This window comes from Protopterus annectens, chromosome 3.part1 (genome assembly GCF_019279795.1).
Source record: "Protopterus annectens isolate FY-2018-M chromosome 3.part1, PAN1.0, whole genome shotgun sequence".
Taxonomy (NCBI): domain Eukaryota; kingdom Metazoa; phylum Chordata; order Ceratodontiformes; family Protopteridae; genus Protopterus; species Protopterus annectens.
In genome coordinates, this window is record NC_056732.1 from 1076915528 (window position 1) to 1076939425 (window position 23898).

General features: G+C 38.0%; 1 protein-coding gene across 4 annotated transcripts in view; it reads left to right on the forward strand.

Annotated features, from left to right (window-relative positions):
* Window positions 1-1318: 1318 nt before the first annotated feature.
* Window positions 1319-23898, forward strand: part of JPH1 (junctophilin 1) — a 780529-nt gene continuing 757949 nt past the window's right edge. For all 4 annotated transcript variants that reach the window (XM_044067217.1, XM_044067215.1, XM_044067213.1 and 1 more), the window contains exons 1-2: window positions 1319-1880; window positions 15161-15914. In XM_044067217.1, the coding sequence (XP_043923152.1) occupies window positions 1502-1880; window positions 15161-15914 (1133 nt within the window). In that variant the 5' untranslated portion in view covers window positions 1319-1501. The remainder of the gene's footprint in view (window positions 1881-15160; window positions 15915-23898) is intronic.

The following is a 23898-nucleotide window of genomic DNA, read 5'->3' on the forward strand; positions in this document are numbered from 1 at the left end:
AATCAAGTGTGCTAATTTTTAATTGTCGTTGTTCATGGTTTATTGGTCTTTATTTCTTTTTTATTTCTTTTGTTTTTACTGTAGTAGTAATAGTAATGTATGTTGCCCAGTACCATCCAGTGGATGGTGCTGAGGGAGTAACACTCATAGAGGAAAAGGGCTACATTCTGGAAGATGGTGTACAATTTCCAAAATCCTGACATTGTCTCTTGGTAGATGACTCCTTTACATGGTGGGAAATGTAATGCATATCCTTTTCAAAATTTTAAAACAAATTGTTCTTTTTAAGTTAAAGCAGTCAGTGTCTTCTGTGAATTCCAAGCATTGCTTGAAGGAAGCAAAGATAATTATATTGTTTTAATTTTCTGTTTTTGCAAAAAAAAAAATGCAAGTAACTATAAATAAGTATTGTAAACATCCTCTCTACAGCCCAAACCAATTATTCTAGGTTAGAACCCAGTTATTATATAATAAAAATACACTGAACAAGTGTGGGGAGGATTGTGCTGCCAGTGCATACCTGTAAAGTGCGTTTATGTGTGCTGGGGAAAGGGCTGCTAACTGAAGTCCGGATAGGTTTGCCACTTTTTCAAATGCCCAAAGTGGGACATTTCTTTTAGTAGAAATGTGATATTTTGCAGGACAAAACATTCCCACGGCCAGCGCAAATGACAGAACTTCACTTTTTGGCCAAAATAAAAGCTTATTTTTGTAGCATTTCAGTTGCTTATGCTATTTCATATACTATTTAAGTGTTCCACATACAAAATAACTGTTTTATGCAACTACTAAAGAAAACGTAAGACGTATATTTTGTCTTAAAATCTCAGGGCATTTGCCATTTTTTAGATTTTTTCGCAGGACACAGCAGCCCAAAGTGGGACTGCCCCTCTCAGAGAGGAACAGGTGGTAATCCTAAATGGGGTACGAAATCAAGGACTGCCAAAAAGCTCTCTTGTCTGGGACCAAGTTAATGAACACATAAGGTACTTGTTTAATGTCGAATCTCGTAAAGATACTTCGCGAGTACTCTTTTAAAGGAATCCGTTCTGGTGACTGGAAGGGAAGCAAAACACAGGACGTCTTTCTGCCCAACTTAATACTCATAGTATACGTTTATCTTTCATGGTGTCTGCTACACCACATCACGTTCCCTTTCCGATAAAAGTCCGACTTAATAAAATCAAAAGAAGAAAACAGCTGAAAAAAAGAAAGGTGAGTAGGCGGAGCCGTAATCAAACGTCACCCAGAGGCACACTCTCGGCCACTCAGTGCCACCTCCCCAAGTGGTTCTCTCTCTTCACTGGTAGAACCTGCGCGTGGAGGAGGAGTAGCTGCACAAGCTGGTGCAGAAGATCGTACCGCTGGCTGAGGAGCTCCTTCTCGTTTGAGTCTGCTTCGCACTCGCTTACATTACACTTTGGACTGACACGGACTCGCTTGGGGGGGTTCCCGTCCTGCAGTTGCGGGTCTTTTTTTTCCACGTTCCTTTTTTTCCTGAATGACGGGCGGACGGTTCGATTTTGACGATGGCGGCACTTACTGTGGCGGTTGGGAGGACGGCAAAGCCCACGGGCACGGTATCTGTACTGGACCCAAGGGTCAGGGGGAGTATTCGGGCTCCTGGTCTCATGGATTCGAGGTAGTGGGCGTCTATACCTGGCCCAGTGGCAACACGTATCAGGGATACTGGGCGCAGGGTAAACGGCATGGTCTCGGCGTGGAGGCGAAGGGCAAGTGGATATATCGGGGCGAGTGGAGTCATGGCTTCAAGGGGCGTTATGGGGTGAGACAGAGCATTAGCACTCCGGCCAGGTACGAGGGCACCTGGAGCAATGGGCTGCAGGACGGCTACGGGGTGGAGACCTACGGAGATGGCGGTAAGTGCCAAGGCAGCACCCCTTCACAGCACTGCGATCGCACTTTGCCAGGGAATATTGGACTGAGGTTTGGGAGCAGTCAGGGATGATGGAGATAACCGAAAATAATTATGTGCGCAGGGGGAACAACGCCAACTCATCTGTCATTATGAGAGTCTGAGATCTTTTCTCTGGACTTAAGTTTATTTGGAACCGTGGAAGTTGTTCACTTGGGCTGGCAGCAGGTGGAGCGGGCGTCTGTGATCAAGTGTTGGAGCAAACAGTGCATTTAAGATAGTGTTTCGCTGAAGGATAGGATAATTATAATCTGTTAAAGGAATTGCTTCATAAACCTATGCCCTCACTGTACACAGAGTATCCTACGTGGGAGGGGAGCGGTGCACGTGAATTGCTACCAGAGGATGGGTGCAGGAGATGGATGGGCAACACTGGCTACTAAAGGAAGAGCCCTCCTCTTGTTGGAATAGCTTACTTAAATTACTGCAGTGTCAACAACGTTGTAGATTTCCTTTAGGAGCAGATGGAGGTTGTTTATTCTTACACTTGCCCCTCTTGGGCTTTGCAGCTGTAGCCTCATCCCCTTACCATGCCTCACTTGCACACACATAATCCTTCTCTTGTTTCAGATTGATGAGTCTGAAGTAACTTGATGGCACATTTTACCTATAAATGGAATACATGTTATATCAAGTGTTTTCTATTTTTAAATTGAAATTGAAAGAATGCCATGATAGTAAATATTTTCTCCCCTTTCCTGCATTTATATGCATTTAACTGTTGGGTATTGGTAATACTTGAATATACCTATAATGCATGCCACAGAATCAGTGTGCCAGAAGGCACATCAGTTTCCAAGAAGTGTACTGCATAAAACAGTAACTCACACCACACTTTCCAACATGATGTGTTGGATCACAGTCTCTCTTTATAAATGTTAGCACTGCTCCCTGTGTTTCAGAATGACAGTAAGTGGGTGGTCTCAGCTGTAAAGCAGTTATTTCAGTGACAGCACAGCAACCTTTGACATTCTGTCATTTTGACTGCCATTCCTTGCGACTCATGGTAAAGGATAGAATTACACCATAAAACTGGACAGGTATCAAACATGCATTGCATTGGATTGCAGACCTTTATTAAGGCATCAGTTCTCAGTCTATGATAACACATATGAAGGGTTTTGTGCTAGGTTGCTTTGTGAAAATAGGATCATTTCTAGGTGCAGATTAGGGGAAGGAGGATTTCTGTAAATATGTCTAATTAAGAGGAGTGTTTGCATCCCCATGTATGCTGGAGTATACAGTGTTGGTAAAAGGGTGCTGTATCATGTGACCAAGTTAACCAAAGTAGACAACTTTTTCATTGGCTGTGGAAAGAAGTCTTGAAATCCTATCCTGCTGGTTTAATACATGTTAAAATAGTTTACAAGTAGCTCAACCCCCCCCCCCCCCACACACACACCCTTATCTGGAAAGATATCCACATTATACATTTAGTTTTATTATTGTTCTTGGAACTAATTCAGTGGTTTATATTCAGTCAGTGAAGCAATTTCCCCTTATGCACTCTAACATTCAAATAAATAAAAAAAAAAACATACAAGGGCCCATGTTTACTGACAAATCAGAACTTTCAGTACTAGGGTTTGGTGTATCACCAGAACTGTTTGTGAAATATATCCTTCATACCTTGGATTCCTTTTCTTGTCTTTTATGATAAAACTTTAATCCCATCCATGATCATGGCATCAGACTTCCTGTGAATTCTGCTGTTCCAGTATAATGGGTTAAAATATTTATGCCACTTCCCTAGAATTGTGTAAGACATGTACCAGGTACTAAGTAGAATCAGAGAGAAAAGGTATACAAGTTAAACATAAGCATTGTCTTACCGTGAATGGTAGTTTTCCTCAAGCAGTCGGTTATAGGATCTATGATTTATATTTCAGTCTGAGTAGTTTTTCTTAACAATTAGTTACAGAAAGGCAATTTATTTTTTCAGTCTCTGTCTAAAAGACACCCCATGCTGACCGTAGTGTGTATGTTCATACTGCTGATCTAAACATTTGCATATCAGCATTTGCATTTTTTCGTAATAAGTGCACCTGGTGATTCTTGACAGCAAAGCTGGAACTAATTTTGGTTTGCTGTAATCCCAGCTGTTATGAAATCTCTACAATTGCATAAGTACATACACATATGAAATTGAATTTGAAGTTATCCTAAGTATAGTTTTCAGAAAAGTGGAGTGTTAGTAAGGTAGAATGACCAGAAAAAAACTACTTTGGCCTATGGCTTACACTTGTCAAAGTCATGTAGGAACTGATTTTTTTTGGCAGGTCCATGAAAATAATTTTTTTTATGTGTAAGATTTTCATCAACAATGATGAGATAATTTTAAAAGATAATATGTGGATGGGAAGTAAAAGGATGGCATGACAGCTTGCTAAAATACTGACCAGTGTAACATTGTGCCAATAAAGTAAGACATTAATTAATTATTTAATGCTGTGCATGGGAAACATTAGCTAAAGCCCCATACTGACATTTGAATACCACTACAAAGCAGCTGCAATGTTGTATATAAAGCATGTTCTTGGGTATGTCTATATCTAATATACCATACTTTTGTAAATAAATTCCACATTTATATATATATAGAGAGAGAGAGAGAATAAAACATGAGGTGTAGAGTTATGTTAACAAAGATGTGGCATATTGTACAGTATGTAATGTGAAAGAACCCCCTTTTTGTGTGCTCTCTGATCTTGTTGTGTGTCAGAATGTTGTGCGTGCTGTTTGATCTTGTATAATGTTGCTTTGGCTATGAGAAGCTTTTGATTTAGGAACTCAGGTGCCAGAAACTTGCCTAGGGTATTGACTGATTGTAAAAAGCAGGCTATGGCCTTTTTGAGTGGCTTTTAAGAGCGTGTAATAACAATGGTCCAAAAGATAATTAAAGGAAAGGATGGGGGCAGTACAGTGATGTTAGCAAGGCTGAGTTAGCTCATTTAAGTGGAAGCAAACTATATGTCATATCAAAGAACTCTATATTCCTAAGCAGCATATATGTGTACTCCGGAGTCATATGGCTGCAAGTTTCATTGGGTGAAAATGCTATTTATATCCATTAATACCATGTGGATCCCAAACAAGAACTGTAGGAACAATGTTTTGAGATCCAGCTACTGATGGCAAATGCTGGAAAAAGAGTATATTGCATAATATTGTTTTTATTGCTTGGCACCAAGCCAAGCATTTGGCTCAAGGCCATGATTAGCATAACAGTCTCACATCCAACTGTAGAGCAGGTCACTTTCTGTAAAGTATACATACACAGAAGCATTTTGTGTAATACTGTATATTAGATGTTACCAGTTTGAGTATATTGATCTTGAGAGTTAAACTACTTTATGCAGTACTGCTATTTGAATCAGAGTTCGGTATACATGTGTATGTGTGTGTGGGGGTGGGTCTTTGGTAGGCAACCATATGGATTATACATTTAAAAACGGATGATCCTTGATTTCCTGACCGCACAGATCTTGCAGGGATATATATACTGTTAATTTTTGAGTGCTTCAAGTTCATGGAGGACATTCAGGGTAGATAACCAGCTGTTATGAGTCTTGAAAATCTGAAACTATAATGCATGCTGCAAAAATAACATCTCAGTTGGAACAAAGTATAATTTCCAGATAATTTAAATTTCTAATCTGGCATCCAGCTTTAAGTGTATCTAATAAGCAGAGCCTGATTATTCTTCCTGAATTTCCGCTGCAGCTTTGTACTGATTTTAACAATGAAACCTTAAGCATTGCCTGTCTCTAAAGATGCCAAAGCGGTTTCAGAAAAATAGAAGAAAAAGCAAAAACAAAGGCAACACTGCCTTGAAACACATTTAAAGTTTTAAAGACAGATGCTTCTCATATGTTGAATAACTATATAAATTACACATTACGTTATTTTTAAAATTAGGTTTGAATGCTGCCTTTTGTCAGTATGGTCAGGTTGTTTATGCTTTATATAAACAATAATGGATGCAGCTAGTAACCAGTGTGAGTTACATATTACACAAAAGTAAAAGTTACTGCTGAGTAGAATGTGATAGTTTTTGTAAATAAAATGTCCTTAAAAGACAACTATTTTCTAATACATGTAAGCCTTTATAATCTGGCAAATTTAATTGTGTAGATTTCCCGAAACCCTGAAAATTATACAGTCCAACTCCTAAGTTCTTGTAAATAAAACGTTCTTAAAAGATAACTATTTTCTAATACATGGAATCCTTTATAATATAGTAAATGTAAGTGTGTAGATTTACCAAGACCCTGAAAGTCATGCAGTCCAACTCCTAAATTGTATGAATCAATGAGCATCACCAACAAACCTTTTATGTCTTATCTTGTTCGGGGGGATTGTGTTTGCTAGAAGGCTAGACTGAAACAGAGCAACTGATGCGTTCTATACAGTGCAGGTAGACCCATAACAATGTTTTAAAAAGCAATGAGTTACAGCAAAACACAGTTTTATACAAATTATGCAGGGAATAAACCCCCCCCCCGTAATCAAGACTGTTAACAGAAATTCCCATGATATAACAAAAGTAAATAGAATGTATTACCATACAGCAAAATTATTAAAGTCTTACCCTTTAAATACAGGGGAATAAGGGAATGGAACGGAAGAAATCAAGTGCCATCATGGAAGTATCGAATACAGAAAACTGTAAAGCAGTTAAGACAAGAAGTGTCTCTGTTAGAAAAGTATAGCAGAAGGAACATATCAAAAAAATTCTTAGAAAAATAGACATGGTAAAAGCAATCCTCAGAATTAGAATAGACCAGGACCTACTGTGCACTGATGCAAATAATAAACTAAAGATATCAGCCCAGGCAGAAAAACTTACAAGATATGCAAATAAGTATAAAGGAGAAGTACAAAATAAGAAATTCATTGATGATCCAGAAAAGCTTTATAGAGAATTGGGAGACAAACCAAAAGAAAAAAAAAACACCACCAAAAAAGAAAGACACATTTTGGAGAAATATCTGTGAAGACCCTGTGGAACATAACAAATATGCTGAATGGCTAGAAAAAGTAAAAGAAACAGTAAGAAGTTCAAATAGGGTCTACTATACGCGCCCGAAAGCTGAAAAACTCAAATGCAAATAGCGCAACACGTAAAGAGTGAACTGCGAATACGTCAAAAGAACGAAACCGCAAAAGTGGAAATATCGAATTCGCTTAGTTGGCCCGTCTGTGGTATAGCTCCGTAAAGTAACTGTGCGATAGTTACGGACCTTAGGGTTAGGGAGGGGTTAAGGTAAGTGCATAGGTAGGTAGTGTATGTAAGGTTAGTGTAGGGTTTTGTTAAGTGTATGTGTGTGGAATAGTTAGCTTGTTTGGATATAGCTCCGTAGGGGAAGTGTGCAGTAGTTATGGACCTTAGGGTTAGGGAGGGGTTAAAGATAGTGCATAGATAGTTGTGTAAATGGAGTTTAGTGTAGGATTAGCAGTAGGGTTTTGGTGCTTTAATTTAGGTTTAGAAGTAGGGTTTTGGTTAGTGTATGTATGTGTTTTTTTATTGTGTTTGGGTAGGTAGTGTATTGCGGGTGGTGGGTTGGCCGACTATGAGGGTTCGAGGTTTTAAATTTCACGCTTTAGTATGTTCGACATATTCGCGGTTCGTTATGTGTCATGCTGTTTGGATTCGGGTTTTTCGTGTTTCGAGTGCATAAAGTGGACCCGCTAAAATGTACATGACATGAAATGGGATGAACTAATGGCCATAGAAATTGAAACAAAATTAAGAAAAGCCCTTAACTGGAAAAGTCTTAAGCCCAGATACAATACCTAAGTTCTGGCTAAAAGTATTAACATCTTTCCATGAAGGTTTAGCAATGAGTAAGAACTATTTATATGCACACCCTGAACAGATGTCAACTTGGTTAACATTGGAAAAAATGATATTCCTCCTCAAGAGTGAACCTGCAAGCTATCTAAAAACTGTAGACCAATAACTTGCCTTCCGAGAATGTATAAAGTATATGCTGGAATTGATGCCATCAGAGTTTATAGTCATTTAGAAGAAAACACAATCACAGCAGTAGAACAAAGAAGTAACAAAAGAAAGCCATATGGGACTAAGGAGCATTTGTTATTAAATAAAGTCATAATAGAAAATTGGAAAAGGGGAAGAATCTAAGTATGGCATGGATAGATTTCAAAAAAGCATCTGACAGCGCCCACATTCATAATTAAAGAAATGCTTACAGATGTATAAAATACGCCCTACATTGATCAGTTACATTACAGTGACCATGAAACAGTTACAAACCACTTTGTAGCTAAGCCGTGATAAACAACAAATTATTATCCCAGGGATAAAAATTCATAGGGGGATTTTTCAGGGTGACTCTGTGTCACTGCTGCTGTTTGGTCTTGCCCAACAGATTAGGTCATGGTTACAATTTGGCTCTCAGACAACAGCAAAGTGTAAAGACTTCTCATCTTTTTGTTGATAATTTAAAACTGTACACTTCATCAGATATGGAGCTTAAAGCACAACTGGAAGTGGTCAAAACTTTCTCAGATGATATACGAATGTCATTTGGTCTTGATAAATGCGCAAAAGCAACATTTAAAGCAGGAAGGCTGAAGCACCCAGAAAATGCAAGTCTGGGACAGGAGTGTGATATAAAGGAACTTGAGCAGGAGGGAGTGTATAAGTATTTGGGAACTGATGAAGGATTGACAGTAAAGCATGTACAAATGTGAACAAATCTCAGTTAAGAATATTTTAAAGACTAAAATTAATACTGGAAACAGCCCTGACATCTAGGAACAGAGACCAAGCGGATAACCCAATTTACTCTTTCTGTTTTAAATTACAGTTTTAGTGTGTTTGACTGGTCTCAAAAGATATTGGACCAGTTAGACAGGAAAACATGAAAAATGCTTTACGCTTATTACATGCTATATAAAAGTCAGTGTATATCCCTCGTTCTGAAGGAGGTGTGGGCCTCCTCAAAATTGATTACATATATTCAATCGTAGGACTGCATATATATCTGCTGACCTCATCAGATTCAAACATACTGAAAGTTTTGAAACATGAAGAGAACAAATCTAAGTGACTTCACCCATTAGTTTATCAGAAGCATATCGGTGTCGAGCAGGAATGGAAACCAAACCAGAAGTAGACAGAAATCAGGCAGCAACTGAATGTGCCAAAAAACAACATAAAGAATATAAGAAGGATCAATTGAGAAGGCAACAAATGTAGCATTGATCACTGAAATTGAAACATTCAGTGATTATAGTGTCTTACGTACAGAAAGAGACACAAAGTCGTGAAATACCGGGATTTGCAGGCAGAAACAAGGGCAATGTGGAAGAAGGATACACAGACAGTTCCAGTAGTTGTAGGAGCAATAGGTCTCATAAAAAGTAATTTACAGTCTTATTTAGATATGCTACCTGTACATGTAACGCCATATGAATTGCAGAAGAAGTCACTACTGGGCACATTGTGGGTGCTGCAAAGAACACTTTTTGTTAACATCAAAGATTGAAACAATAATAATTTCTCAAACTTTAATCATACTTTGACTTAGGAATGGGGTCCATTCCTGTCATGGTATTAGAAACCCAAAAGACTCAAAGAAATTAAAAAGGAATGAGGAAGAGAAATTATGGAACTTGATTGGACATGAAGGAAAAACTGTTGGAAAATCCACAAATATAGTGTCAAGTATAGAGATCTTCTGGAACAACAGCATATCGAGCACGATTTGATGCAGGAATGGCTAAGGAGAGGTGATTTGAAATCAAAAGATGAAAAGATAATACGGGTGGTCCACAACAGTGGATTATGTACATGCTGGTTTACAGAGTCCACTTGCAAATGTGGGTGAAACAGACAAATACAGGTTCTGTAAAACAGAATAGGAAACAGTCACATATTTTGTTGTTGGGTGTGATACATTCATGGCAGAGAGACTGTTTACTGTGCACTTAAGGCACTCACATATGTGCAGTGATCGTGCCATTGAAACAGAAACAGGATTCAAACAAACACAACCATGAAGGCAAACTGGTGGTACCCTGCCTTAAACTGTACCACAGAAGGTAGTAACTGTTGCAAGGGTCAACACACGAGTGGAAGCTGATCCATGGTCAGCCTCAGTAAGATGCAGATACACCATATAATGCCTCGCAACGCTACTGTGAAACTACTCATCCACATATTATGAGGCCAAACACAGAGGATTCCATAGCTGTGTCATGAAATATAATGGCAGCAACCAGGCCTGCTGTGCTTCACAGCAATATGGCATGAGAGGTACTGCACCTATGGAAATAGCACCTGTTGAGCCAGATAGGGTCTTGGATAACATAAACACACTGCCCCCCCAAACAGGTACACATTCACATATCCATGTACACTACAGAGCCCCTGTAATAACAATTATGCAGGTACAAGCTGCACTCTCTAATGCCATACGTACAGCCTGCATGGGACCTGTCCACATTACAGGTTATATCCTACACAAATGTCAAAACAATCTGCTCCCCACATAAACATCTCATACAATCATAGCTTCATGTCAGGCTGTGTACACACTCAATGGTGCACAGCAACAGTCATCTGTTAATGCTGTCAATATCCGAGGGACCCTGGTATGTGTACAGCTGACCTGGTTACAAACAATAGTATAATTGCATTGCATAACACATAATGTAACTGTGTCAGTACATGAGTACAGTTGTTGTAGGGCTAGGTACAGTCCACTAGTCAAAGGTTACTTGGTGTTGTTTCATTACATGTCATACCACATGTACGGATGTGTGTTGGTGGTCTGAGGACATGGAAATACACCCCTGGGATCACTTCATTGGCTGTGCTTGACAGAGGCTCAGTTAATTAATCAATGGGGTGGCGAAAGCTGACACACTCTGGCTAGGCTTATAAATGCCCTCGGGCAGATAGCCTCATACCTACCTATGAACCTATGAAAGATATAGTAATGTGGTAAGACTTTATTATGTGGCAAGATTGTTGCATTGGGGATTGTGCAAACACTACAACAGAAATGTAGCTGAGAAGCATTGGAAAACGAACCACAAAGTATTGTATGGAGTGATGAATTTATATCCCATGGGATCAACCATGATGCAAGAAAACCCGATATAGTAGTCCTTGGAAAAAAAGACAAAAGTAGCATTGAGCATTGAAATGCTACACTTAGTGATTATAGAGTCTTACGTAAAGAGAGACACAAAGTTATGAAATACCAGAATTTGCAAGCAGAAATGAGAGCAATTTGGAAGAAAGATAACCAGACAGTTCCAGTAGTAGCAGGAGCTATGGCACTGATAAAAGAATCTACAGTCATATTTAAATATGCTGCCAATAACTGTAACCCTATATGCATTATAGAAGGACGTAATTCTGGGCACATTGCAGGTGCTGAGAAGAGTACTTTTGGCTTACATCAGAGATTGAAACAATATTTATTTTATGAACTCTAATATTGTACCTTGATTTCAGAATAGGGCCCATTCCTGTCATGGTAATTAGAAATCCAAAGCACTTGGGATAGCCACAGTTAATGGCTCATAATATAACAAACTAACTGATAAATTATTTCTGAAATCTAGATATGTGGGTTTTAGGTTAAAATTAAGTCAGCAAATATAAATAATAGTTATTAATCCAATGTAAAAATCCAGGAAAGTGCAGAATTCAGGCTACCTGAATACTTACAAGCAATGTATTTTGTGGGATAATCAGTGAAGTGCAGTCATAATCTGAGATTGTATTTCTTTTATATATGGAGTATGTATATTAATGCAAATCTTACTCCTCTGTGTTTAAGCTTTTTTTCTCCTTGCTTATGTAAAGAAGCACTGAAATGTAATAGAATCACCATGGTGACCAGAATTTACAGTAATAATCCCTAGAATTTCAGTTTATGAAAATGGAATTTGATTATGCTAATCAATGTAATCTCATGGCCTTGATCATTAAATACGCATTTGCTAAACAGTATGCTTAAGTTAATTTTAAGTTATGTATCTACATTTAGAAGAGAATACATTACTGTGGAAACAAACTGCAATCAAATGTTCAGTGTGCATTCTTCAACAGTGTACAAGATAAAATTAACCAAACTAAGCTAAACTAAGTTATACAGCAACAATTTAAATTGTGTCATGGGCATAAACTAAGTGCTGTGGAATAACACCTTTTATATGATTTATTAAAGGAAGTTTAATGTAATGAATTGTGTATTCATGAAAACAGAAAATAATCCATTACTAAATTTGTTGCTGTTTTTGGCAACATCTGACTTGTAACACATTATAGATCTTGGATTTCTAAGTGAGTTATAGCAGTTTCAAATATTAGAAGCAGATTCGATCCAGTACTGAAATTTATTTTGCAAGAACACATACTGTTGGACTGAAAAGCTCTGCAACTGAGATGGAACTTTGATGCAACTAATTGAATCAGGACATCCTGGCTGGCTGATTAGACAAATCTAGTGGCAAATAAATGGATCCATGCTGGTCTTACCCAGTCTGAAGGCACAGTTGTAGTTCAAGTGCACAGATGTGCAGACCAGTGGTAACTTGGGTTATACAGACATTTGTAATTAGTAATGGAGGAAATAAATAACTACTCGTAGTAAAAATGACATTAATGCTTTTTTAATTTTACTGATCTGGAGTGCAACACTCCAATATACTTGTATGCTCTGTAGATTTTCTGTCTGATTTACTAATGGGCAACATAATTAACAATTATTTTAAGGCTACACAGAAGGACTTCCTGCAGGTTGTATTGCATATGTATCTGAATTAGAGTCCTGCACAGTGTCTGTGTTCTTTTGGGTGGCCGAATGGTGGTGCAGCAGTTAGCTTTGCCACTTCACAGCAAGAGGTTCACCAGTTCGATTCTCAGCTGGAGTGCCTTCTGTGCGGAATCTGTATGTCCTCGCTGTGGTTGTGTGGGTTTCCTTCGGGTGTTCTTGTTTCCTCCCACATCCCAAACACTGGATGGAGGTGGATTGAACCCTCTAAATTGGCCCTAGGTGTGCGTGTGTGTGCCTTCTGTGGATGATTGGGCACCGGGTTGTCAACTCAATACCGTAAAACTCCACTGCCAATCATTCTGTGGGCTGTTGTTCCAATGTGGTGACCCCTAAAGGGAAAAGCCAAAAGAAGACGTGTGTGTGTTCTTTGGCTGTAGTACAGCTTCACACATTACCATTAGTCTCCAGAAACTACAGTGCAAATTAGGTGTCTGAGAAGATAGTTTTGTATGCCTGTGAAGGCTGTATTGGGCAGAATGTGCCCTATGAGGAGGAATACAAGACCTGCCAACCTCCATCTAGGTCTTGAAAAGCAGCTAATGCACTCTACTGAACACACTTAATTTTATTTTTGCATGTGCTTTATTCATACAGTCAGGTGGGTAAAAATCAAAACAGTATGTAAACTGATGTAATAAGTACCCAAAACAAACACTTGACAAAAATGTCCATTCAACAAGTCACACATACAAACATTTGTGGTGTGTGTGTAATAAATATATATGTGTGTGTATATTTGTGTATGTATATTTGTGTGTGTGTGTGTGTGTGTGTGTGTGTGTGTGTGTGTGTGTGTGTATATATTTATACTTATACACACACGCACATATATATGTGTGTGTGTATATATATATATATATATATATATATATGTATACATGCATATATACAGTGTATATAAAAAGTTTACACACCCCTGTTAAAATGCTTAGTTTTTGTGATATAAAAAAATGAGACCACAATAATTAATTTTAAAATTTTTCTCACCATTAATGTGACCTATAACCTGTACAATTCAATTGAAAAAGAAACAGATCTTTTGGGGGAAAAAATATAAAAAAAAAAACATACAATTCGCTAGCTGCATAAGTGTGCACACCTTTAAACTAATATTTTCTGTGTGCACACCCTTAAACTAATACTTTGTTGAAGCACATTTTGATTTAATTACAATGTTCAGTCTTCTATATTTGTGTATTGTGTATATTTATATGTATATATGGGTCTAGGACATTTCACCGAAAGCACATTTCACCTAAACACAAATGACTGAACACAAATCACTGAAAGCACAATTTACCTAAAACTCAATTCACCGAAAAACATTTCACCTAAAGTTTGAGATGGCCTTGTCCCCACTTTAGTGCTACCCTGGAGTTAGTATATATAGTAGGATGCTTGTGTGGGGCGTAGCCCCCCACATATTTTAAGTATATATTATGTTTGGAAAAGAGTAATATATTGAAATTGCAAGTTTCCATGTATATAGTTCAAAATATTTAACATATGTGGGGGGCTATGCCCCCACACCCCCTACTATATATACTAACTCCAGGGTTGCACTGCAGTGGGGACAAGGCCACCTACAACTTTAGGTGAAATGTGTTTTGGTGAATTGTGTTTTAGGTGAATTGAGCTTTCAGTGAAAAGTGCACACCAATTTGAGTTTAGGTGAAATGTGCTTTCGGTGAAATGTCCTAGACCCATATATATATATATATATATATATATATATATATATATATATATATATACATATAAAATGATAAAATGTGTGTGTTTTTATGTGAGTATTTATATGTGTGTATTATATTTATGTAATTATATGTAGTTTGTAATATATATAGATGTGCTTGTCTAGGCAAATTAAATTTTTTCTCACTTTGAACTGAAAAGTTTTACAAAACCTATTCCACAAAGAATAGTTCTTAATCGGATTATTTTCTTTTCCAGTGTTCCTTGCAAGTCTGCAGTTTGAGGTGTAAAGTGCTCATCAGAAAAGAAAGAGATTATATACGTTTTGCTTTTAAGCTCAAATGGCGTCAGGGATAGAGTGTGTGTGTTGCTTTTCAGGAAGATTGAAATTAAATATTGTACTAAAGAGTTTTGAAAGTCCTTAGCCACCTTTGTGGCAACGCTAACTACGGCACCATCATGCAGACTCTGCACAGAAGGCACTCCAGCTGAGAATCGAACCGGTGAACCTCTTGCTGTGAAGAGGCAACGCTAACTGCTGCACCACCATTCGGCCACCTGGTAGTTTCAGGTTTCTGAGATTAACAGTACTAAAGTATTTTGTCAGTGTCTTCTAATGCAAAGTTGTGAAGTTCTGATCATCTTTTGTAAGACTAACTATCTGATTGTTACTAATTTGTGTTCTCTTTTTTTTTTTGTTCTAAAGGTACTTATCAGGGACAATGGCTAGGAGGCATGAGACATGGATATGGTGTTCGTCAGAGTGTGCCTTATGGTATGGCCACTGTCATTCGCTCGCCGCTCCGAACCTCACTTGCTTCCCTACGTAGTGAGCAAAGCAATGGCAGTGTTCTACATGACACTTCTACAGATAGCCCTGCTGGCACTCGAGGCGGGTTTGTCCTGAATTTTCACAGCGACTCTGAAGTTATGACTGGAAAGAAAAAAGGTCTGTTCAGAAGAGGATCATTGCTCGGTAGTCTAAAAATGAAAAAATCTGAATCCAAGTCCTCAATATCCAGCAAACGCAGCTCTGTCAGGAGTGAAGCTACTATGAGCCGAATTAGTTCTAGTGATGCCAACTCCACGATAAGCTATGGGGATGCTGACTGTGACTACAATCCTGTAGAAGATCATGTTGATGCTACCACGACTGAGACCTACATGGGAGAATGGAAGAATGATAAACGCTATGGGTTTGGTGTTAGTGAACGCTCAAATGGTATGAAGTATGAGGGAGAGTGGATGAATAATAAGAGGCATGGCTATGGTTGCACAATATTTCCAGATGGTTCCAAGGAGGAAGGAAAGTACAAAAACAATGTCTTAGTTCGAGGAATTAGGAAGCAGCTTATACCCATTAAAAACACCAAAACCAAAGAAAAGGTGGAGCGAGCTGTTGAAGGAGCCCAGCGAGCAGCTGCTGTTGCAAGAACCAAGGTGGAGATAGCAGCATCAAGGTATGTCCTGTTTGATGCCAGATTAGTTGCATATGGTATCATATCAGTATTTGTTTTCTTGGCAGCGTATTTGGCTTGTGATTGCTACTTATTGCATTCAAACACAACTCCACAAAGTTTTACAATGACATATGGAACGTTGTTTATTATGAGTTACCAAGGACATAAGCAACACATTCTTATTTCTTGTATTTTGGTTTATTTGCTAGTGTACACACATTTTTGTGGTCCATCCATCCACAACCCCTTTTCCCATTTTTGCACAAGGGTTTGGGGTGTCACTTCAACAGTGACAATCATCTAGTGCCAAGGTTCACACCATTGAGTGGGTAGCCCTGCCGTACCAGCAGTATAGATGCTTGAGGTGGACAGGAAGATTAAGGCACCCAAGCAAAATTGAGTAAATTAATTACAGATTGATAGCCGAAATTTAATGCTAAGAAAAAAGTTGAATTATAGGCTAAGAGCACATGGAATGTGGAATTCTTTTAGTTGATATAGGCATGGTAGTAATGGAACTTAAGATGTAGTAGCAGTTAATTTCCTGAAATCTGACAAACTATTAGAATTTCACAAGAGTACTTGGATAATTCGGAGAAAGCATCAGAAGCACATTGGAATTAGAAGATTCGTTCATTATCCAGTGACGGCTTAATGTGGCTCAGGGTCATGGGGGTGCTGAAGCCTTTCTTGGCTGTCTGATTTTAAGCCTAGGTAAGGCAATAGTTTGTTGCAGGCTACACACACACACACACACACACACACACACACACACACACACACATTCACATATGGTACACATACCTGCAGGTTGTTTGGAGGATTGCTAACTCACTTGTTGCATATCTTTGGTATGTAGGATGAAACTGAAGCATCTGCAAAAATCCTGTGGGCTCAGGGTACAGAATCAGCACATTTTACAGGGTGAGCATGTGGAGTGAATAATAAGTCCTTATCCGCTCTTGGTTCCGTCTATGTTTTAGTGATTTTATTGCTGTAGCATTTAGCACTTTTCATGTTGGTTGATCAATATTTTGTACGTATTAAGCTTCAGAATGGACATTTTAGTTCTTAAAGCATGAGATACTGTTGTGATTGTATTAGGAATATTATGACCATCATTCTGCATTTTGAATATCATGCACTCTGTCTTAGCCTAGCATTTGCTCTGATAGTACATATTCTCCAGGAGAGAGGTGAAGGTGGTGTTCAGAAAACCTTAGGCTAAGCTGTAAGGAGTATTGTAGCTAAGCACCAGGAGTGATAGCCAGTTTCAGTTCAGAAGAAGGTAGACATTGAATATCACTTGCTTACTGCTCATTGCAAGATATGCTGATTAAGTCAGGTGGTCAGTGACTACTGTTTAACCTTCTAATGAAATATTTGTAATGGCTTAATTTGGTGATCATTTTAACAATCACTGTTTATGGTTTCACAATATCTTAGCTCATAAAGGCCCTTTGCAGCCAGACTAAAACAGATTTATGTAAACTCCTCAGATTTTAAGCTCACATGTTTTTGTTCTGTGAACCCAGAACTAGACAGGTACACTTCACATGATCAGCAAACAACCATACGCTCCGCAAGGATGGCATGCAGGGTCAAACCAACAATGTAAACCACCAACGACCAGCAAAAACGATAGTGAACACGCAGTAATGAAGAAATAATGATTATTTATTTATAATTCCTCCAAATCCAGACCGGTTTCGGCTATTCAGCCTTTATCAATGAATACAATAAAGTTTTTCGCTCAATTACATCAGCTGTGGTCATGCTCTAAAACTTACACAGAAGAAAGGAGGATGGCCCATCATCACCACCGGCAGGCATGTAAAGGAGCTCAGTAGTCATTCTGGGTGGCTTCTTCATTAGTGGGCCATTTCTAGGACAAACATCGTGCATGAGAACATCCTGTTAGTGTAGTCCCTGTACCTCAGAAGGCAGATTTTGTAGTCCGTCCCTCTGAGTATTAACTGTGAGCAAAAATTCCCAAGTCTGACACTGCCTGAGTGACATCTCAGAAAAGGAATCCTACTTTTCACTCTCTAGCTGTGCACCCCCCAAGATGGTAATCACAGGCTGTGCATAAACTGTGAAAGCCTGCATGTTATCCTTGAATTCCAGACATTGGAGCTGAGTGAAGAGATTTACAGAGTAGTGTATTATGGGAACTGTGATTAGGGTTAGGAACTTGGGAAATTTTATGAGCCAAGCAGTCCTAATGCTTACGTCTTCAATCCTATGAACTCAAATACCTAGTGTTATGGAAAGTAACCACAGCTTTCATGTCTACCCCCATTTAACAGGCCTCTAAAAATTCTACCGAAGTCCATCTAGTGACCATGACTGCATTTTATGTCATTTTATTTTTATTTATTTATTTATCATTTGTTGACCGGGAATGCCCGACTAGGTTCCACAGAGCCTGTTTTCAGCGGAGGCCCGGGGAGAAATGCTCCAGATGCATGTCTTGTAGTGAGTAATCCTGTCAGGTAAAGGATGTAGAAACCAAAGAATTGTTCATCTTAAATTCATGAACAGATTTATGCTGTTTCTTTGGAAGCTTTTGACTGAATTATTTTGTAATTTGTATTGGAAAGCTTTTTATGTATACAGTGCCGTATAAGCATTGTTACAGCTTGAATGCCCACCACGATTCTTAACAAAAATTTCTGGTTTAAGCCATGTAAGCTACACGACTAGGTTAACATCCTCCTTCCTCTCCCCTTCTCTCTACTATTTCTTATACAGGCTCTTAAGAAGTGACTTTTGCGTAGGGTTTGCGCTATGAAAAGCCTGGTGCTTTTTAGCAGTTATTTGACTTATAAAATCTAGTTTAAAACCTAGAAGCTAAAGAATACTATCCCTATAAAAATTATTTGTGCTGAAGAGTTTGTCATTTACACTTTTTTAATAATACCCATGGTTCCAGAGAGCTGTATATTTGTTCGAAATGTAGGACAGAATTTGATTCTAGCATAAAGCTTAGGCTCCGCCCATTGGAAGTTACAGTGCAAACTTGCAGAGCTCGATTGGAGGGAATGAGTTAATCTTATCTCTAGTTTTCATCTATCTTAGTTTGGCATGTCTGTTTTTTTCATAATCATATGGAAGTGATTACCTTTTTTTGCTGCTCGTGAACTGCATTCAGTCCATGTTTTTTGTATGTTTAAGATGGAATTGCACCTTGTATTCCTTAAATGTAAATGCAGCCTATTGCATGTGTCTTTTCATTAATGGATATCTGTGGGTCTGTTTTGTATGCTTATAAATTGCATTTGGTAATATATATTTTGTGGCAGATAGCAGTGTGATTCACTGACTTGTACTTATGGAGCCTGTTCAGCACTGCCGGTACAAGCTGTATCACTGTTCCCTTGATGCCTCTCAAGTATACTTCATTATGACGAATGGTCCTTATTTGAGGTCTTAAAACATTCATGTTCCTCAAGGTTCGACATTGAAAGGATCTGTCACACGTTCAGTGTGTTAGCAATTTTTAACTGATATCTGTGGTAAATCGAACTGAGAAATACTAATTCATTAAAATAGCTATTATATAATTAAAAAGTATGACCATTATAGCCATCATATGAGCTTCCTAGATGAAGTTGTTAGTAAGCTGTTGGTAAGTGTTCCACATTTTGCCTATTTATTCCACATTATGAAAGGTAGTGTGCCTCATTTTGGAGATGGAAGGTTAAGAGCTATGGTTCCCTTGTAAATGCAGTGTAGAAAGTTGATTCCAGGCAATCATATCACAAGTGATTTTCCTGGCATACTGACCCTTTTATAAAATACGGAAGGTATGTAACTGATTTGTAGATATGCCAGTGGTAATAAGCTTTTGCAGTGAACGTAAAGATGTGTAGTATATTAACAGTTTATTCTACAGCATCCTTTTTATGCAAGATTGAAAAACGAATTATTTTATTGCCAGCTTGAGCTGTTAAGCTATATGTTACACCTTTAATAATCTGATGTAGAAAAAATGTAAGATTAGTTAGAGATCTTGCTTTTACAAGTGGATTAGTTGCTTATTAAGTTAGTAATCCGTGAAGGTCAAATACCTCAAACTCAGATCAATGAAAAAAACAGATGTACTGTTATTCAGTGATTTGTATATTTTGCAGTTGACTGTCTGTCTCAGATTAAAGAAACAGACTTAATTTGTGGTGTATTGGTCCTTAATGAGCAATTTGGCTAAATGTTGAAGATTAAAAATGCATCTGAGACTGTAATTCCCGTTGTACAGATATAATTAATGTTCAATTAAATCAGAAATGACTTTTACCTTGACTTGTATGCATAAACAAAGATGCTAACTTTATGATGCTATTACTTGCATGCTGTGTGTAAAAGTGCACATTAAGCATATGAGTGGCAGTGTTTTATTTACTTTGAAGAGTACCATGTTGTTGTAATTTGGAGAGATACCTGCAGTTTTAATCTTTTAATATTGTACATGTTTGTGAGAGCTTAGGCACTGTCAGAATCATAGAAATGAAGGGATAATATTAACTATCATTTGGGACTCAAACCCAAGACCTCCAATTGGTGTCACTGCCACTGGACCAATAAGAGCCTCTGGATAAATGAGTATTGAGTTTTGAACCTTATCTTTTCAGCTGGTAACCCCTAGTGTAGTGATTAGAATCTAATTACAGACAGACACACTCTCACACACAGCAAAAGTCCTCTGCTTAGAAACTGTTAGAATCATAGAAGTAAAAAGGTAATATTACCTCTCATTTGGGACTTGTATCCATAACCTGCAGCACACCATACCATCGTTCACTGACACGGGATCAACAAGGGACTCAGTTGTCTCTGTATCTGTATTTGGTCAGGGTGTATTTGTCTTTCTTTACTGGATTTTTATGAATATTTGGCTTATGGTGGTATACCTGTCAAGTTATGTTGTGTTATATACATGTTCTTATACAGCCATCATATGTATCCTTGTGTATTTATCACTACAGACTATATAGTGGCACAAACCCTGTCAAAGTTAAATAAAATAAATATATATATACCCCATTTTTCTTGGATTCTGATCTTTCCATGCTGTGTGCAGAGGTGTATGCTTTACTGGATGCCTTGATATCCTACGTCAAGCTCCAACAAGTTGAATGGAAACTTCAGAGTGATTAGGCTTCCCCTTCGTGCATAACACTGCAATGGTTTGTGTGGGTAGGAAGAATATCAGGGCAATGACATGGCAGTGTAGGACAAAGAAATTAAAATTAACTATGAGTGTTAGCTTAAGAAATAATTTGTTAAAAAAATTTCAGATTGCATTTTTTGTTACCATTCCCATATATACTTACCTAGTAATGGAGAATATAGAGTAATCAAGTATGTGGAAATTTCCTGAGATAAGGATGGATTTGGTTTTCTGAAATATTAAGGTGAAGTTCAATACATTTGAGCCTTAACATCAGTGCAAAAGGATTAGAGAGCAGTTGTCATTGCAGTTATAACATTTTCTGTGAAAAAGCAGCAGAGTCATCAGCATACCTCTCAATCTTGTAGTTAAGAAATCTGGCAATGGCTAAAATGGGGAGGAGGGACAAAGGCCCTAAAATAGGAACATGTTTTAAATATTGCTGTTGTAAACTTGGAGAGTTGCCAGAATAACATGATTTGTGTTAGCATGCATTTTCTGAAGAATATTAAGTGTAAAACTCAAATGTATGCCATTGTTTAGTGACTTCAGTACTTTGATTTGACAGAAAACCTCAGATTTTATGAGGAACGGACCAAAAATATGAGTCAAAAATCTGGACAGTTGAGAAGTCTGGTCAGAATATTGAACCAGGTTTCCATCCTCACAGTAGTTGGTCATGTCATATCATTCAGTGAGGTTGTAAAAATGGATTACTGCTAGAAAACCCCAGGGATCTTTCAGCACAGAGCTCTGAGGGGTTCCAGTACTAAATGACAATGACTCAGAAATTGTTCTGATCCATCTGGCAGATTGGTATCTGCTTCTAAGATAACTTATTGTGTCATAATGCTTTGGAGACGCAGGAAGTGCTCCAGCCTTATGAATGTGGTATAATTGGTCATCAGTGTACTACAAAGTCAAGTAGGACAGTGTCACTGTTATGGTTAGTCTTGAAACTATATTGCTCTTTGGAAATAATATTGAATTTCAAGTGCTTGGGAAGTTGTGAGTGAACACATTTTTGAAAAACTATCAGCAAAGGAAGGAAAGTTTTAGGTCAGGAACTGTTTAATACAGTTAAAGATTTTCCTTTACGTAGCAGTACAGTGAATGTATTTTTCCGAGACTCTGATTAAGGTCAGTAGATCAATGAAACAATATAGCAGGGTGGGCAGTGGCATCAGCAGAATTTCTTTTTTAATAATTCTTGCAGTAAATTATCAAATTATGCTATCCAGGTTTCAGTTTGGGAAGGAATTTGTACACTTCACAGGATTAGATTGTTTAAAGAGTGGAGGAAGACATGATAAGCAGAGTTGTCTGATTTGTGTAACTTTATTACAAGTGTTATGGATAATGCACACTAAAGTAGCTGTCTTGTCTTTCATGTGGAGAAAAATAGGAAAAGAGCAGAGTTATGACCAGGGTTAAGTAGCTGGCCAGTACTATTTTTGGGTTTATTAGGATTATTAGTATTGGATTGTTCATCTGATAATTTTTATGAGTAGACTACGTGCATGTAGAGCAAGAAATCTGGACCAAGCCATAAATAAAAGTGGGATTGAGGGCCAAAAATATGGACAATTTTTAAATATTGCTCTTACAAACTTAGAAAGTTAATAGAAAAACGGGTTTTGCATTAGGATGTATTTTCTGAAGGGTATGAAGTCAGAGACTCAAATGTCTATCGTTATTTTCTAACTTCAGTCTTTAATGATTTGACACTAATTTGTCAGATAACCATAATTTCATGAAAAACGGACCAAAAATATGAGGCAAAAATGTGGACATTCTGCGAAAATCTGTACAGTTGAGAAGTGTGACTACGTGTCTTGGGTGTTAGAAGCACTCTGTGGATAAAACTTTCCCAGGCAGCATTTTGACATTTTTTATTGTTGGTATTACTAATAATTTTTTGAGTGACTTTTTGTTGGGCGAGTTATTACTTTTTCATTTTCTTACCTTTCACTTTAACCTTACCTTCTGGAGTCTTACATTTTGAGTTTTGTTTAATTTTCCTTTTTTCTTGCTTATTGGGCTTGTAGGCCTTTATGGCCAAGATGCCTCAGCCATTGTTGAAAATGTGTACCTTTAGTAGGGCAGTTTCACCTGCCAGCAGACACTGAATTGTTTCAGAGAGGGGCATAACAATACTCACTCTTTCATCTGTAGGAGTTGAAGAGAAAATTATAGGACTTCATGTTGAAGCAGTCCCTCCCTGTTGGGCCATTGACTGATGCATGACTGGCACACTCCAAGGTCATTGGACACAGAACTGTTTACATCAGAGTGTCTTCTGGGTACATCTCAAGCTATCGAGAATCTGCAAACCATAATTCTAAAACTGTTGTGTTCTAAATTGACCACCAAAGCTTCAACCATGTTTTCAGGAGTCTGAAATAGAAGGCTCAGTCTAAATCTAAAGATTAGAACAAGATTCCTAATACTCGTATATTAGGGTATACTTCATCCAAAAAAACAGTTCAATTAATCGTCTCACTCTTCTGTCTACCACACATTAGGTCTTCATTTATTCTTTGGTTGCAAATTATAGAGTGGGCTATAATTAATGCACAGACCAGAAATTCATCTGTATCTTGTCCAGTCTCCGAATATGTGGGTCACAGAGAGAGCATTCAAAGCGATCAGAAGTGTAGCTAGCGGTGAATGAATGGAGCAGCCACTCCAGGAGGAAGATGTCTGGGTTCATGATCCTCAGTACCAGCATTTAGATTCTGAATGCTGATACTGCATTTGCAGTCTGAATGTTGATACTACACTTGTAGAAGTGCTCTGTGTGCTCTCTAGTGC